Genomic DNA, 18,692 nt, shown 5'->3' on the forward strand with positions numbered 1-18,692 from the left:
TTTTTTATGGTGATATGCTTACAGAATTACATCTGTCAGCATATCACAAGAAAAAACGAGAGTACCCAGGGCAGGGCTCCAGACTAACTTTTTACATTGGTTGCACTGGTGCGCCTAACTTTTTAATGTAGGTGCACCAGCACATAATTTAGGTGCACCCAAAATTTTTCACCATTCCTTTTAGCGCCGCAATAATACATTTTAAGCTTTACCTTTTTTGTCAGTTCCCATACACATTGGTATTTTCATAACACGTTATGTAAATGATTGTAAACAGGAATAAAGGTGCAGATAAATGTTATAGGAATAAAGGTGCACAGCACAAACAAGAAATTGCAATAACCTCAATTGTCTAAAAATTTTTTTAAAAACTTAAAGTGCTGATGTTTACAGTGCTTGACAAACTCAGATTAATAAATCAAACTCAAATAACTCAAGCAAAAATGTGTGTGCTGCTCCCGGAGGAGTACAGGGCGCGATTTCACGCATACACACTAGTGATGCACGGATTGGCTCTGACGTCATCCGAATCCGCATGTACGCATAAATCTTCCACCCGCCACCCACCCGAACAAATTATTTTTTCTGATTTAGAGACCCGCACCGAGCACACATTACCATTATTTCTCATTATTTCGCAGCTGTTGCATATGACATACCCAGCAATTGACTCGTCATGGTTATTCAAATCGCTCTCACACGAAACTTTTCTGCCCTTCCTTTTTTTTTGTTTTTAATTCTCCTTTTTTAATTTTCTCTCGGATCTTTTTTACCTCCATTGCTGCTTAAGACAAATGGACGCCGCAATTGGCGCAATGAGAGTCTAGTCTGCTAATTCGTGCCTGGCAAAAAATTAAGCTTAAAATATGTTCACATTTTAGAGAATGCAATGAATATTTTCCTCACTAATGATGTATTATTTCACCCATCCGCTATTAATCAGAATGTTAATTTTTATGACTCTGCCCGCCCGATCTGCGGATTAACCGCAGTGCCTGTGGATATAACTGCGATCCGCACATCAGTAATACACGCCTTATTTTTTTCCCCACCCGCATTCAGCGAAGAATAATATCAGGGTCAGCACCAATCATAGGCAGAGTAGGGGCGGGTCTTCGCAGAATGCGGGTGGGGAAAAAAAAATTACGCTACACACATACACACACAGAGACAGACCTGCTATATGTCAGGCGCGCACCGGTGCGACCAATGAAAATGTTTAGTCGCACTTGACATATTTTTGGTTGCATGTGCGACCAAAATGGTCACACTCTGGAGCCTTGACCCAGGGAGGTCATGGTTAGTACCCAGGGAGGTCATTGAGTGGGCTTCCGATTTAGAGATTAGGGACACTAGATGGTGTTCAAAATGTGTATGCATGTCTCTCAGCGTTTGAATGACCACATTCTCTTTAGAATGTGGTCATTCAAACAACATTCAACAACATGTTGTACATTGCAAGGTTAGAGTCTTTCATGAAACCTGTTTTTTTGTATTGTACAAACAAAAAAAAGAAAGAAAATCAGTCAAAACAGTCATGACCATTCATGAATTGTCAAAAAATGCATGGACCATGTCTAATTTTTTTACTCGTGTTTTTTTTTCTTCCACTATTTTTCCTATAGTGCCTTGTAAAAGTTCTTCGGCAGCCCACAGGAAAAACCCTGTGTATATTACTTGCAGTTAGACAGTAATGTGATTCTGTGGTAACATAAGGTGGTCTAAATTTCAGCATTGTTATAGAAGAGGGAATTGAACTTAACACAGGGGAGCAAATAGCATTGCAGTGTTCTTCTAGATGCAGTCTGAAGTCCCCAAACACCAAAGTTTGCTGGGCGCTTATCTGATGTTGGTAGTATTTACATTTATTCTTTGTTCCACATTAGGGCTACACAACCATGCTGATGAAGTGCTCTCAAGAGATGCACAGCATCAGTTATGCCTGGAAGAGCCTAAAGGAGCAGCTTGGAGAGGACATAGACAATAAGATCCAGAGGATGACCTTCCTCAAGGGCAAGACCGTATGTGTTCCACACTATTGGATTCCTTGATTTAAGGGCAAGACTTGCCCATATCATTCTATGAATTCACACTGAACTAAGGGCATGAATGAACATTCCCTGAATTCACTATTGTTTAATGGTTTAGATTTACTGGTATGTTGGGGAATAAGACCCACTCTCAGGTCTGAGGGCTTTTGGGTCTGTTTGTTCGTCAAATGTACGAATGAATATAAAAGGATGATGACATAAAACATAAACTGTTTTACTGTGCATACAAATATTTACATGTACACAATGTTTTCGGTAGTTTTTCACCAACTATTCGTGATCTCCACGTGGCATGTCCTTACTCATATTTTTTGTTGTCTTTTTAAAGGGAGTTTGTTTTGATGTCCCAGCAGCTAAGGTGAAAGAGATCCAGGTATGCAATGCCAGTTTCTTCTCATTTTAAATATGAACTCAGAACTAATGTCTTAAATTTATGTGACGTGTAATAAGAAATGTGGATGTGCCAAGCCAACTTTTAAAACAAAAAATCTGAACCATAATTTTTTGTGCAACCCCACCCCCCAGCCATACTTATTTTGTCGCATTTCATGAATTTTCATTTCAAAACCTTATGATCGATGACATGCTATATTTTATGCTCAAAGTAGGGGTTTTCACCCTTGTCTCCTATTTACACATCTAAAATTTTCGCACCTACTATTTTCACTTTTTTTGTGTGATGAGCCATTAAGGCAAGTTAACCCCCATAACCCACTTTAAACCCAGGGTTTTTCGCACGACCCCCCCACCCCCATCTTAAGTAAAACCCCATTATCTCCAAAACTATATACAGTACAGACATGGTTCTAAGCTTTAAATAAAGAACTGATTTCTAACAAAATTACCAAATCCCCTGATATTATGGGGGTCTCACCAAGCATACAAGGCTGCTGTAATTTGCATATGCATACTGTGCCTGTATTAAATGAGACCCAGCCTCCCAGCACCCCTTTTATTAGTTATCAAAGCTTTCAAAGGCATTTTATATGGTGCTCATAGCATCAAAGAGGTACAAGGGATACAAGCCTCCTTATCACAACAGGGTGAGAACCCATGAGTAAAATTTTAATTATTTACAGAATATCAAATCCTAAACGATTTACAATCTAGTGTCCTGTATCACTATTGCAATGTTCTTTATGCTAGCATTTGGCAATAGAGAACAAAGCTCCAATAAACAATAATAAAGCGTGCGCTAAGCTGCCACTCTGTGCTATGCATAAACGCAAAATGAAATTAACTCTGTACGCAGCAGAACAGCTTTTCAGCTAGAAGAAAGCCATAAACTACGTCTCCAAGCTGTGTCAATTTGCTTGAACAAGAGACTGTACGGTTACTGTAACTTATACAGTGTTCCCAAGCAGGGGAAAAATTCACGATGGGTAGATCATAGGGAGGGTCGGTTTTTTATTTTTTATTTTTTCTTCAGGTTGTAACTTGCTTTTAGGTAATTTACTCGGCACTGGGATATCTGAGAATTATTTCACTGATTGTAAGGTAGAAGGTGCTTTTTTAATTGAATTACATTTTTAAAACATTTTTTTGGAGAAACTACATAGAAATGCTTGTTTTCATATGCTCCTGAAAACACTTTCTTCAGGGAGTCCTGGCAGCATTACAGGCAGAGCTGTAGTCAATACAATCTGTCAAGTCCAAGTCAAAGCCGGTGTGGGCAACATGGGCTATTTTCGAAGATAAATTAGCTTCCGTTAACTAGCTTCTGCTTGTTTTCTTAATTATTTCAGCTCATTAAAGGGGAATTGCAATTTGGGCTCATTTTCACACCTACCCGAAGTTTTGTGTGCATCCCAGACGGTTTATAGGTTGCTTGCTTCAATATTTAGATATTTGTAGATTTTTGATTCCTGTGTGAGCAAACCCCCCCATTCAGTAGAAGCCCATTCAACATCAAACTCCACATTAGGCACAGGGACGTGGGACGTGCCTTGCTACTCATGACTGATATTGTCCTTCTAATGAATTTGTCGCCCTTCATTTGTCGATTAGTTATTTCATTTAAAATTTCTACTGTTAGAAACAAAGACCTATTTTTTTTAGCCGAAGTCCACATAGTAGTACGGTTTCCGGTTTTTTCTTCTTTTTCGATTTCGTTTTGTGGCAAAATTGAGAAGAAGCGAAGCAAAACAACCCGTTAAGGCTTATGCAGATATTGGCAGACTATGTCCGATAGGTATATCAGCAAACATATGGCTTAGCTATGCCCAGAAGTCCTCAATAATAATAGTATTTTACAAGAAATGACAAAAAATCGTTGACAACGTTTCGTTAGGTGCAGCGTCTTTTACTGCTACCACAGAGTGAATGCGTAAGTGAATGCGATAAGACAATTTTCGGTTACGCTGACCTATAAAACGCTATTCCAAAAGGAAAATTAGACATTTTATACATAATTAGGAGTTAAGTGGAAGTTAATTGGCACCTGTGGCTGTATTTAAGGGCCTACGTTTAGTGCCACTGCCTTTTTGCCCTTGTTACCATGGGAAAATCCAAGCAACTCAGCCAAGGCCTTGTGGACCTCCTTGTGGACCTCCTCAAGTCCGGTTCCTCCTTAGGAGCAATTTATAATCAACTGAAGGTACCGCAAGCACCTGTACAAACAATTTTATGCAAATATGAAAATCTTGGGACCACATAGACACTGCATCATTCAGCAAAGAGGCACAGATGAACTCCCAGAGCTGACAAACTTTGGTCCGAAAGGTTCAACTGAACCCCAAGACAACTACATCGCCATGGCCTGAAAGGAAGAAGCCCCAACTCCAAGACCGGCATAAAAAAGCCAGAATGAAATTTGAACTGCACAGAAAAAGCTGAAATACATCGGTCTCTTAGCTATTATTTTGAAATGACCTTTTATGGGAATGAAGTACCCTAATTGACATAATTTATATAAAGTATATACCCAGAAAATGTATGGCAACATGAAATGTGTGGAGTTGTGAAGAATTGAGTTTGAATGTCTTTAGCCTAGGTGTACAGTATGTAAACTTTTGGCCTCAAGTGTACTTTTGAATCGTGATCATTTACTCTTTTCAATAAATTACATTAGAATCTCTGAATGTGTTCATTTCCGCCTTAAGTGCACTCACTCACTCATTCATGTAATTATACTGTTTATATAATCACCAGATACAAGCTACATTCTCCATTAGTAGAGATCACCTTCTGCAATGTTCCCATAACATGTTGGTTTGATAGTCTGTACTATTGTTACCAGCCCTAATTATGGGTATTATTTTTGGGTGTATTTGGTTGGTATGACGCCAAATACACCCAAACGTTGGTATGTGCAATTTGTCTCACACATCATTGTTGCACCCTTCCTGCCCTTTCTACAGGAAGTGTGGCAGGACGGTCGACGTTGGCAGCTGTCTGTTGCCACGGAGCTTCCTGAGCTGGAGGAGAGCAAACGTACTGGTGGTGACCGGGGGTCTGGTGGATTCGGTGGTCGCCGTGGAGGAGGACGTGGAGGAGGACGGGGAGGAGGTGGAAGAAGCTCCTGGAACCACAGCAACAACAGGAGAGGGGGAGGCAGGGGAGGGGCAGGAAGAGGTCAGAAACGCAGTTTTAGCCAGGCCTTTGATTATTAACTCTGTGCTCTGGACTGATTTCATATTCCTGCTCCTTTTGTATGCTTACAATTTATAGACAAGTCTGGGGAGCTGAGACATGTCTTCATGTTGTACAACAACCATGTCATCCCTGAACTTGTATTGAATGATTGCTTGGCAATTATTTATATGTAATCATCTATAGCCCATTCATAGGAATGAGTTCAATTTCATTAAAGGTGTTCTTTAAAAAAATACCTGGGTGTGCATTGTATTATTAATATCATTGACAATAACATTTCTATTATGTAGCTTGATCAGGCTTTCTCAAAAAAATTAATGGGGACCGACTGTGTATGTTGTTTTTAGTTAGACAGCTTCAATCAATTAATGTTGAAGTGTGTTGTGCTCAGTTCTGTGATAATTTGGAATTGCATGTGCCGACCAATGAAAATTGTTAGGATACGCTGTTCGTGAGCTATGCTGTGCATGTCCATGATAAGGCATATCCTTTCTGCAATAAACAAGGCTTCCAAATGATTAATGCCAAAGCCTCCTGTAGAGGGCAGTGTAGAACTTTGTAGATTTCAGTGAAAAAATTACTTAAAAATCTCAAATAAATTAAAAAAGTCAGATTTATTTTCTGTTAATAAAAGCATATACATTTTTTAAAAATATTGCGCATGGTTGCCATCAGACCAATTTAAAAAGCTTCACTTTAAGCTTGATTCATGAAATGGGCTTCCAGGTTCCATGCAGACAGCAGTTGGTACCCCTCTAGTAATTCTATATCTCATAAAAAACACGTTTTCAACGTACAAAAATGCCAAGTTACTCAAAAGTATTGATATCAAAATGACGTCAAGTTACTTGGCCCTGTGTGTATAAGCATGCACTACATGGACAGGCCAAACATATGTGTGGATGGCTCTCTCACAGTCAAGATTGATTGAATAGGCGTGTATATGTCCAATTTGTATTGGTATGTATGTATTTCGCTGCCCAGCCTTTCTGTTGCGTGAATGATAGTATGTTTCTTGGTATAAGTGTGTGTTCGTAAATGTGAATGTAACATGCTGCGAGGGAAATGTCCCCATGGGGATAAAGAAGTTCTCTATGTATGTACAATATGTATTTTACATGCAGTATTTATTGTACGTAGCAAATATACAATAACTTGCACATGTCAAATTCAGTTCAGAAGCAAGTACAAACATGTTTTCTGGAGAAATATGCTTCCTGTAGTTACTCAGCAGCAGTTTTGTACATTAATTTCAATGTGTTCCATGAGGAAATTCGAAATATTTGACTCTTTGATCTGACACAAAGTTTGCATGATATTGTAAAATGGTAAGATTACAAAACACAGGGCCAAGTGACTTGAAAGAACTGAGGAAATATTGGGTAGCATTGCTTTGAAATACATCTTATGTCATTTAGGTGAGGCAAGATAGCCTATATTGTTTGTAGTACCGTAACTTGGCGTCATTTTGATATCAATACTTTTGAGTAACTTGGCATTTTTGTACGTTGAAAACGTGTTTTTTATGAGATATCATTTCTTTTTGCAAAGCGTTTTATTATGAGAGTGAGAAATGCGAAGTGACCCTGTAAGAAACGGTTGTGGATTATGGCTATCCTTGTGTGAATTTGTACAGTCTGATGAGCGTGTTCTGTTTAGCAGTTTCGGTTTGCTATATATGTAAAACAGTGGCTGTGACAAAGGGTGTGGTGGTGTATAAGTGTAAAACGTATCAGAAACGCATATGAAATATGGCCAGTGTATGTACTCACGGGTTTGACGTCCATCCAACGAGCCTTGACTGACAAAAGAATCAGCAAGCCCGTAGAATTCTCCCTAGGTCGCAACTTGTGTAGCCTTCTGTCCTGCTCCGTTGTCTGTTATTTCGTGGAGATGCACTTTTAGTGTTTGTAAGGTTTATAAGGCATTTTAATAGGCTTATCTGCAGGTAGGAATCCTCTTCGCTGTTTTGCTTAGCTAGAACCAGAAAACATGATAGTGGAGAATAGGAGCAGATGCATATGTCCCAGCAGGCTTTGCATATGAGAAAATAACAACAGTGTGAGAGAAATTAGGATGAAATTATGAAATTGCGTAGTTGAAACAATATGTTTTTATCAGAATGGGCATGTAGGTGAAGGTTGACATGATCACGGAGTATAGTGCGAAGTAAATGGAGTGACCTTGAGCGAGCTTATTCCTTATCGAACGGTATATATAACAGTCGCTATAAAGCGCTAGCTGTTAAAGTGGAGGGTTAAGTAACGTGTGAAATCTATTGCACCGCCGTGTTTTTTTCATGTTCAGTACTAGTAGTTATAATTATGAGTGAATCGTGTTTTTAAATGTAATGTTTTAATGGGGAGTTGCAGAACGTACATACGTAGTAATTGTTTGTATGTGGCTAGATTACATTACATTACATTACATTATAGGCATTTAGCAGACGCTCTTATCCAGAGCGACGTACAACAAGTGCATTGGTTTATGATGTAGAGGTGCAAAAGAAACACTAGAGTGAAGTAAGGATCGTAGTGCCAGAAGTGACCACATCGATCAGGACTCCAACCCTGTAGAGTAAGCTTGTTCAGCAAGCAAGAATCCTACCAAGTACAAACTAGCACTGGAATCACATCTAATCACACCTAATCAGACAAAAACAATCCTGCCAGATACACTAACAATCATATTATCCTAACTAGGTACAGTGAGCTAAACTATAGGCTAGGGAGGGGTGGGGAGAGGTGCAGCCTGAAGAGATGAGTCTTCAGTCTGCGTTTGAAGGTGGTGAGATTCTCTGCGGTTCTGACCGTCACGGGGAGGTCATTCCACCAGCGAGGGGCCAGGACAGACCGCAGACGGGAGCGGGAAGTACAGACACGAAGAGGGGGGGGGTGCCAAGCATCCAGAGGTGGCAGAACGGAGAGGTCTGGCGGGTGTGTAGGGTCTGATGATCCTCTGAATGTACCCTGGTGCTGACCCCTTAGCTGCCTGGTATGCAAGCACCAAGGTCTTAAATAGATAGAGAACAGGGCGAGGTAACATGAATGTAGAAACGTGGCGTTTGCTGATAAGAAGGTTTTGTACAGTAGCCAAGTGAAGAAATGTAGTTAGTAGAAATGGCACAGCTGTGAACTGGTGTAACTTTTTAATAAAAGGAATACATTTGCCGTCATGAAATGCATATGGGTGGCCATGAGTGAGTTTTAGTAAAGCAAATATAAGCGTAAGAGAACGTTAGTGTAAAAGAGGAAATGATCTGCCTGAGGACGAGGCGGGATTCAATCGTTCAACCGGAGGTTTACCAGTCTGTCACTTTGTTAGGGCAGCACCATGACATAGCTATGCAATGCGTGAAATATCATTAGCAAACCTGTCCGTGGTTTTAAAGAAGAACACAGGCGAGTTAGCACAGAAGAGCTCCCGTTGAATCCATATGGCTTTGCAATATTGTAGCCGGTTAACAATTGAACGTGCGGACGATACGTCATAATACAGTTTGGGGAATGGCTGGTAGATATGGTGCAAAAGCAATAATTGAGAAGTAGTAGACAATTATTAGTGCGTGTAAAAGCAGGTGAAAGAAACACGTTCCTAGCTGGGCTTGAACCTCGGACCCTGTGTTCCCAAGACTGTAACCTTACCCACTAGGCCACAGGCGGACTAGCTGTTTGTACTGAAAATGTTTCAGAGTAAAAAGGTATGGGTATTTTGCGTGTGTATGCGAGTTTTTCATTGGGTCGTGTAGGTGAAGATTTGGCGGGTGTCGGTAAAATGTCCAATGGGGAGACATGTTATTAGTGGGATAGATGGCAGGAAAAATAAGAATGAGAAGAAGAAGAAGAAGAAGGAGAAAACGCAAAATCTCCTTAGTTTGGGGCTTTATTGTGTGGACATGTGAAGTTGTTTATGAAATCTGTCTGTTGAAATGGGGTCAGAATGTACAGAATGTAATGTTTTTAAGGGCTGAGTGTCTGTGGCTGTTGTAGTTATTTCTGTGGGGAACCCTGAAAAGTGCCAAACTCTCGGTGCTGTATAGGTATGGGGCATGCCCCCGCCAAGGCGTAACTTGGCGGGAAGGCATACCTGCCATCCCAATTAAATTTTAAAATTAACCTATTTCTGCAGGAATCTTTTCCGATAGAGCACATTGTCTAAAATTAACTGAAAGCATTAGTTAATCTGACTGATGAGACTTAGGTGAATTCTTTTTATTTATTTATTTATTTTTGTCATTGCATGCATTTCAGACATAATGTAGCCTAAAGAGTATAAATCACCCTTTGGTGGACGATTTCAGAACAATTAACGGCTAATTACAATTCAGAGATTGCAACTGTGTTTAGACTGGAGATTGAGGGTCCCCAGTTTCAGGTGTGAGAACTTGTGAGCTACCTGACAAGTAGTGTATAAGAAACTGCTAAACAGCTGATCAAAACCAGTATTATGACTTAATATCAGTGATGCTTTCCATCATATTTGTTTCCTCTTCTGTTAATTGTTGATGTTTAAGTGTTTACATCTGGTTTTGATTCAGCTGTCAAGAAAACCTTTTTATTATTTCAGTTTAAGTTTAGTTTCAGCACAATATGAAACTGACTTCTGACTTTCAAGATCTCACATCAAAGAACAAAGCTGTACATTTTTTACATTATTTTTAATGAATTGCAGTAGTTACAGTACATCACTGAAATTTTTTTTTATAAAGTTCTAGTGCAAAAACTATAATGTGATTCAGCATCTTATCAGTGTGAGGCCGAATGATTGGCCTCACACTGATAAGATAGTCAACTGAAACAAAATTTATCTTAATTGGACCTGTTTTGTTTTAGTAAAGTTTGTTTTGGATTACCAACCTACATGTATACTGTAATGCCAGTTTATTGTAAACATATGAGCACAATCCACCAAACTGAACTTTTGAAACCGGAGTCATTTTATGATTTGGCAGCAATCATTACTCTTAAAATTGTCTAAGAGGATACACTGGTTTCAAACTAAAACATTTATTTGACACTTTTATTAAAGGCGTAGTATGCAGAATTTTTGCACCTTGCTGAGGTTCTGTGTTTACAAAGAAGTCTCCGACGTCAACCCCACACTCATCCTGAGTACCCCACTTCAGCCATCTAGCTACCAAAACTAGAAGTAACGTTACTTGCTGGTCCAATATAAAACAAACCATCTCCACATAGCTTTTCCTCCTCTTCAGCGGAAACCATAAGAAAGAACAATTCCAAGGTTTGCTCTAGTTCTTGAACAAGCCCTGTCAGCTTGTCTTTTTGCTTCGCCGTATCGTATTACCATTGCAGCAGTTAGCTACCTAGCAACAAACACTCCGCTGATCCCAAACCATCGGCTCTGGTGTGGCGAATTTGGCCAAAGTGCGTAAAGACAGAGATTGCTAGTGCATCATAGATATGCCTTAGCATGGTTTTATATTTTCAAGGTAAAAATCCTGCATAGTAAGCCTTTAAAATTAAAATAATGCGGAATTAATAGATTGTGCATTATTTGATTATTTCTTGTTTTGACTGAGACGAAAAGCATTCCTGTAAATGCAGTACTTCATTATTGTGTGTGTTCATTATAGTGCTTAAACGGCATTTCAGTAGGAACAATTCCATCCTTTTGGTATTGATCACAACATCAGGTATCCAGCAGGTTATTCCTGCATCCAGTCTTCAGGAGTTGTACCAGATGTTATTTCTACAGGAAGTGTTCACTTATGAAAATGTGTATTTACTCATTTAAGCTCAATTCTTGTCTTAGAAACAGGATAATGAGCTTCAAATCACATCTGTAAACCCTGCTCTTCCTAAAGCATAACAATACACTGTCACTGTGTTTAGTTTTTTTTTAGGACAGAAACTGAAATGGTTAACACTTTTACCTGAAAGGAGCAGTGTACTGCATTTGATATCTGGTTTGAATGATGGACTGTGCAAGCATTTGGCTTTAAAAAAAAAATTACAATGGACCTGTCTGTACAATGTAAATATTGTTTTGAGATCCTCGGGAAAAGAGTTTCTTCAGAGGGTTTGCTCAATCTAGGCATCAGTTGAAAGTTTTAACAGAATATTTAGCTTAAAGCCAGTTAATTCACAAAAAAGTTACTGTACTGTACTATACTTAAATCTAGATTTATTTTAATTATTTGAAATAATTCAGAAGTTATGATTGAAAATAATTCCTGTTGTCCATGATCATCTCTTGTACTCTGTGGGTTCTATTAAATTAAAAAATAAAGGTTTTAGGTGAGTCCAATCTAGTTACTGTCTTATGAAATATCAGCCTTTCCTCTATTTATTTATCTTTCAGAAAACATGCTGTGAAAAGAGAACATTAATTTTATTTGGGGCTTTTTCAGCTTTATTTGGATAGGATAATATAGAGAGACAGGAAGAATTAGGAGGAGAGAGAGACGAGCGACAAGGGTCGGTGGTCGGATTCGAACTGCGGATGTCGCAGCTCTCATTGAGCATGTGGATAGCACTCTACAGACTGCACCACTAGAGGCCCCGATGTTGTGGTTTTGTGATGGATACTGAAGAGGAAATATAATGGCTATTAAAAAAAGCACTTGCTTAGGGTTGACATGTCTTCATGGGTGGTTTCCATGGTGATGATACCACTGATGCATCTTGAGCACATTCATTATCATTTGTACTGTATTTTCCATGACATCAGCTCTTTTCTGAAAGTTGTTCATTTCAATGTGTGTACAACCCCCTGTGCCGTCCATTACGTAAAAGGGACTCTACTGTAACAAAATGTGAATCTATTGCGCTCTTGAATATCAGTCACTAATGCAACTTTTGTCTATTTCAGAGTAGCTATGTGGAAATTAATACTGAACGTTTCATAAATATCAATGAATTGGTGTTTATTTCTGTTACAGTCATATTAGGTCTGATGGTTTATGTCCTTGCCTTTCAGCATACTGTATATAGTGATTCAATTTGACCAAAATAAAATACCTGTGAGGAAACGAGATGAAAAGGAGAGTTAAAGCAAGTTGAATCATTCATTTCTGGTGGAAAGCATAGCAGAGGTTACTAGTATAGGTGAAACATCGGAACTGCGTCATGGAATCTCAAATTGCACAAGTGCACAAGCAAAATATATTTCTGAAAATGTCATTATTTTTGCTTTTTAAAAAATTCTCTTTGTTGGACTGAGTGGGATTCTAAATTCAGCCTGGCCAAACTTAAGGGATGCTTGGCATACTGGGCTGTTTTAACACAAGCCAAAATATGTCAATTATAGTGTCTGAAGCTGACAGCTTGCCCTGCAAGTTTGTGCTTCAATTTTACCCTGGGCCCTGCAGTTTCACTTCCTGTGGGGAGATCAGAGCACCAGATATGGCCACTTCCTGTGCTATATTGCAACTCTGTCAGCATAGAACAAGTGTGAGAACAACAAAAACTGAGTAAGAAGATAACTTCTGAACTGAATAACAACAGCCTTTAAATGAAGGTTCACATAGATTTGGCCCAGGCAACCTAATATTTTTACGTTAATATTATGTTGGCCCTATACTGCCCAACTACAGAAACATTTTAGGGGGGGGTTCTATTCATGTGAATTTCACATGTGCAAATGACTTTGAACTCCCTCCATGTCCCACCTACTTACTGGTGGAACAGCCGGTGTAAATGTAGAGTGGTCACTCTGATGTCTCCCACTGCATTTTCTCCATCTCCTACACATTTTCTTTCTGTTTGGTTTGTCAGGCACACACTTTCCTGGCCAGAATATTTAAGTTCTCATCTGGCAAACTTTAATCCTGGGTCATAAAGGGGCACCTACTGAATCTTCAGGTATGAGTTCTTAATAATTCTATTGGGATTCTGTAGAACAATGCCTGTTATTTGCAACACATGGTGCCTAATAAACAAAATAACTGTTTGCTTAAACTAGACTGAACCTTATTGCAAAATAGCTGATATATGATGAAATTCTTCTGAAGCATTGAGAAGTGGATAAATTGAATAGAGGGGTGTAATGCAGTACACTTAGTAATAGCTGCTGTCATGCAAACAGAATTAGTCTGCCATAGAAATTTTGATATGAGCATGTAGACAGTGCTCAGTGGCATGAATGACCCAAATATAAAAGTTGCATGTTGCACTTCTACTTCTATCTTTCAGTAAATGGGCAGTGCTAATTTGAAGGCAAGCATGACAACACAAATTTCTGAAATTGTTTTCAGATTTAAGTATTGCAACATGAAATGTATTACCAATATAAATCATTGTCAAAAATGGAAAACATTTTTAGAGGGGATGCTAGGTAAAATTACACTCTCTTCTTCATTTTTGCATGAATTTCCCATTTCTGAAAGGGAAATAGACAAAAACAATTATTTTAGAACAATTTTTAAATAAAAGGCTTTTTCCATCCATCATCCTGTAAGAGAACACATTGCTTTGGGGACAAAACACAGCTGACAAAGGTAAATTATAGGTCAAAGTTCCATCTGTTGGTACACATGATGTACAAACAGTGCTTAGGAATGTTGCATTTACCACAACAGTGATCAGGTCTCAACTGGCTTCAGTGCTAAAGCGGATTTTAAGGAGTAAGCTGTGTCCAAACTCAGGTTGAAATTTGTCTAAACTGCCACAGTTGCCCTACCCTACTGATCTGCCAAGTGGTGAATACACTGAACTGAAACCATGCACATGTGGAGTTGCCCCAGTCAACTGCAAGTGTTGATAGTGTGAAGTAGAAACGTCTAGGAGGAACCAAAGCTCACCCGCGAAACGGTAAGCCATACAAGCTCACAAAAAGGGGCTGCCGAGTACTGAAGTGCGTAGCATGCATAAATTGTCTGTACCTGGTTGCAACTCTCACTTCCAAGTTCCAGACTGCCTCTGGAAGCAACATCAGCACATAACTGTTTGTCAGAAGCTACATGAAATGGGTTTCCATGACCGAGCAGCCGCACACTATGCAATGCCAAGCGTCGGTTGGAGTGGTGTAAAGGACACCGCCATTGGACTCTGGAGCAGTGGAAATGCATTTTCTGGAATGATTAATTATGCTTCACTATCTCGCAGTCTGACGGACAAATCTGGGTTTGGCCAGGAGAACGCTACCTGCCCGAATGCATAGTGCCACTGTAAAGTTTTGTGGAGGAGGAATCATGGTTTGGGCTAGGCCCCTTAGTGAAGGTAATCTTAATGGTACTGCATACAATGATATTCTAGAGAATTGTGTGCTTCAAACTTTGTGGCTACAGTTTGGGGAAGGCCCTTTCTTGTTTCAGCACTACAATGCCCCCATGCACAAAGCAAGGTCAATAAAGAAATGGTTTTCCGAATTTGGTGTGGAAGAACTTGACTGGCCCCCGCAGAGCCCTTACCTCAACCCCATCAAACACCTCCGGGTTGAATTGGAATGCCGACTGCGAGCCAGGCCTTATTGCCCAACATCAATGCACAACCTCACTAATGCTCTTGTGGCTGAATTGAAGTGGATCCCCACAGCCATTTTCCAAAATCTAGTGGAAAGCCTCCAAGAAGAGTAGAGGCTGTTATAGTAACAAAGGTTAAAATTTATTAATGCCCATGGTTTCGAAATGAAATGTTCAACGAGCACATATGGGTGTGATGTTTGGATGTCCACATACTTTTGGCCATGTAGTGTATGTAATTTAAGTAAATTTAAGTTTTTACATTCACAAAAAGCTTCAAATAAATTGCAAGGAAAATATTTCCGAGACAAGAGGCAGATGTGACATTGTAATCCAAAATCCATTATCCATTGTTTTTAAAGGACAGAAAGGCAGAACAATAACGGTTACTTAATATATTAGATCATTCATACACATCGCTATGGCTACATTGCATTGAATGCATTAATAAAAAGTGATGGTGTTTCCTGCAGTAGGAACTGGAATATTTATGAAATCTCCCCGGTAGGCCTAGAACATGGCACCATCCGCCGTAAATAACGAAAAGTACTTTCCATTGCGTATGTTGAAACTTGTTGCCAAACTAAGAAATCGTCTGATTTCAGGAAACAGTGACGCATCTGGGGAGGGTTTCGGCTATAGTGGTCTTGGTGTGATGAACTTGGCTGAATTTCTTCTCACAACATAACGTTCATTTCTATTCAGAAATTTAAGTTATCCTTGGGAGTTTATATATATATATTGTTATTTCTTACTTCATTTTTTGTAGTTACGTTGAAAGTTCAACGTGAGACATGGGGATTCTTCTTAATATTTCTCTGACTTTGGTTTTGCTAAGCCTGCTGGGAGCCAACACGCAGGGTGAGTAACAGCACGTCCACTTCTCTCTCCTAGAAAATAATGTATTCTTCTGCATTTCTTTATATTTGACGCAAAATTCGAATTTAAGAATAGAACAACGTAGCTCGTCCTTACAGAATTTGCCATTTCTTTTTCCAGCCATACAGTAGCGAACATTAAGAGCAACGGGGGAAATTGAGAATTTAGTTCTTTTGTGATCACTGGCATTCTTTTCATAAATCTCACACATCATTTTGAAGCAGTATCAAATTTTTTGAACGTGAAAGGATGAACACATTAAGGCTACTCCTCGAATATTGTGAAGGGGTTTCAAGTTTCAAAATGGTTCATAATAACGATGATTGTGCTATTAGGTTGCTACATATACTACCGACCTGCTACAACAGTAGTAGTGTTACTATTTTTGTTAGTATTTGATAAATAGTTTAAGAAGTATATTTAGTCGGCTACGTTAAATGCTTTCAGTAATGTTAAACATTGTTTAATGCAGACACAATGATTAAGGATGTTTTGAAAGAACCGTGAATAAGTGAATAGTATAAACCTAATATGACGAATTGTCTGAAGTGTCTTTGTACTGTACATACATAACAGGTTCCCCAATCAAAGGGAGGTACATGTGGTTAAGGTGTAGACCAAATTCAAAGAACGCCAACTGTGTGACAGAGAAGGGTCCATGGATAGACCTTCCTGAACCTAACCGTCTTCCATCAACTGCTGATAAAAAGTGAGTACAACACCTACATTACAACTGGGGATTCACCACCTGAAAATATGAAAGCACACATGATGCTGTACTCTGCTGTAATTTGTAATTGTATGTACACTTGTTGGGGCAATAATCCTTATGGTTCCCAGAAACAGTAACTCCGAAGAGGACGGGATAATCATTCTGTGCCCATGATCAGTACATGTAATTACAATGTAGCAGTGAACATGTGCACAGATCTGATGTAAGGCCTTATTCGCCCTGAAATATAGCAAGGAGGGGGAAATGACCTTTTCCATTTACTTTGGTGCAGAAGGCAACACTATCTTCTCAAAACACCATTTCCTCTTCAGTGGTTTATCAAGCTGAATAGTGTAGGCTAAGAAAAACAGACATTTGAATGATGAACAGTCTGTATCATGTTTAAAGCATGATTTAGCCTTCTATGTTAGTTTTAAAATTCTACATTTCACTTTAATAAACTTTGGAATAAAGTAACTCAGAACTGAAAGAATTATGAATTTCATATATTCAGTTTTTTAGTTTCAACTTTAAAACTACCATTTTTAATTTGACTGCAAGGTGTATGTGCCTTTGTATCAGAACAAAATGATGCACGTATGGTTTCTCCTCATTTCCAAACTCTTTTCTAAAAACAACAGAAAGCTTCACACAAGGGTCTGATAGGTAGCTGAAGGTAACTCGCTAGCAAGACTACAAATTAGTGATAATAAAGAGGTAATTATCTATAAATCCCATAAAAAGCAACCAGCACCACTGACCTGTAAAGTGGCATAAAGCCCTTCCCTGGAGCAGAAATGAACCTTGAAACATTTAATTTCAGTATAGTTCTATACTACTGTATAGGTGGATAGCAGGGCTTTGTGGTTAAGGAAAAAAATATACAGTTCAAGTAACTCCAACATAGTTTGTACAGCAATGTTATGTCTCCAGATGTTGTATATCACCGGATCATTCTTAACAATTGTTTAATCCTATTTTTGGCTGGAACTATTTATTATGACCCTGTAACCTTTGCTAAAGGAAACTGGCTGGAATGAAGGGAAGGGAAATTAAGAACTTGAGCAGCAAGAGAAAGTTTATAATTATGAATAAATGCTATAATTGATATCTTGGTAGCCTCTGGGAACATAAAATTCCTGTACAGGCTGCTTTGGAATATAAGTGCAATTTATTGCTTTAGACAACAGACTCCTGAATGCCCTGATACCTGCCATTATATGTAAGCAGGTCTTAAGACATGTCTGTATCTAAAATATGCTTCCAACCGTTGACTTTACATTAAAACTCACATAATACCAAAAAACTCCCGAAAAAGAATTATCCCTTTAAGATGGCAATTAGCAAAGCAGAGGGTTAAGAAATGTTGTATGTAATGCTGAGAATCACAGGAAAAGGAAGAGGATGTAACCTCCCCCAACCCTGTTCTTCTGTTATTGCTTCAGAACCAAGGACCAATCTGATGACGGCTCTGGAACTGGGCAGCCCTTCTCTGAGATTGGCTCTGGAGACCAGTGGGAGAAGGATGGACGTGAGCAGGGAGTCTTCCAGCCGGAGGAGGCAAGCACAGACCTGGATGGCAGCTCAGAGCTTGACTACTCTGACTTTGTATCCCCACAAAAAGTCTACCTGAAAGATAACCTGCCTTTAGATCAGGATTTGCAGGAGGAAAACCTAATCCTGTAACTACTCTACTGTAAAGTACCAATATCTCCTGCCAGTTTTTTTTTTTTTTTTGAGTGATATTAGCTCATGAACAGTCTTGCTCAGCACTGAAGTTTTTTTCTGCAGTAATGAATAATTCTTATATTAATTATTCCTGTAATATGTGATGTAATGCAAAAGCATATTGTGCAACTATGTACATTTTACACTGAATGGATTTCTTTCCAGATTGTATGAAGATGTTTTCCTCTTTGTATATTACTCTAAGCAGTTTTCGACTTGGCTCACATGAAGGTTGATCCAACTTTAAAGGATCTTCAAAATTAAGATACTTGTCTTGAAAAGCACAATAAACTTTTCCTTTGTTACA

At 39.0% G+C, this 18,692-nt stretch overlaps 2 protein-coding genes across 2 annotated transcripts in view; both read left to right on the forward strand.

Annotated features, from left to right (window-relative positions):
• Window positions 1-5,880, forward strand: part of ddx21 (DEAD (Asp-Glu-Ala-Asp) box helicase 21) — a 28,959-nt gene extending 23,079 nt beyond the window's left edge. The window contains exons 14-16 of the mRNA XM_064321489.1: window positions 1,887-2,021; window positions 2,380-2,424; window positions 5,411-5,880. Coding sequence (XP_064177559.1) covers window positions 1,887-2,021; window positions 2,380-2,424; window positions 5,411-5,662 — 432 coding nt within the window. The 3' untranslated portion in view covers window positions 5,663-5,880. The remainder of the gene's footprint in view (window positions 1-1,886; window positions 2,022-2,379; window positions 2,425-5,410) is intronic.
• Window positions 5,881-15,681: 9,801 nt separating this feature from the next.
• LOC135247715 (serglycin-like) lies at window positions 15,682-18,692 on the forward strand. Its single transcript, XM_064321490.1, has 3 exons — window positions 15,682-15,927; window positions 16,522-16,654; window positions 18,103-18,692. Exons 1-3 carry the CDS (start codon window positions 15,861-15,863, stop codon window positions 18,341-18,343), a joined length of 441 nt encoding a protein of 146 aa, XP_064177560.1. The 5' UTR covers window positions 15,682-15,860; the 3' UTR covers window positions 18,344-18,692.

This window comes from Anguilla rostrata, chromosome 2 (genome assembly GCF_018555375.3).
Source record: "Anguilla rostrata isolate EN2019 chromosome 2, ASM1855537v3, whole genome shotgun sequence".
NCBI classification, from domain to species: domain Eukaryota; kingdom Metazoa; phylum Chordata; class Actinopteri; order Anguilliformes; family Anguillidae; genus Anguilla; species Anguilla rostrata.

Bases quoted from the DNA above. Each gene is read 5' to 3' on its own strand.
- LOC135247715 (XM_064321490.1), top strand. From the start codon at position 15,861: ATGGGGATTCTTCTTAATATTTCTCTGACTTTGGTTTTGCTAAGCCTG. The intron at 15,928-16,521 runs GTGAGTAACAGC...CATACATAACAG, and splicing joins GCTGGGAGCCAACACGCAGG to GTTCCCCAATCAAAGGGAGG. The intron at 16,655-18,102 runs GTGAGTACAACA...TTATTGCTTCAG, and splicing joins CCATCAACTGCTGATAAAAA to AACCAAGGACCAATCTGATG.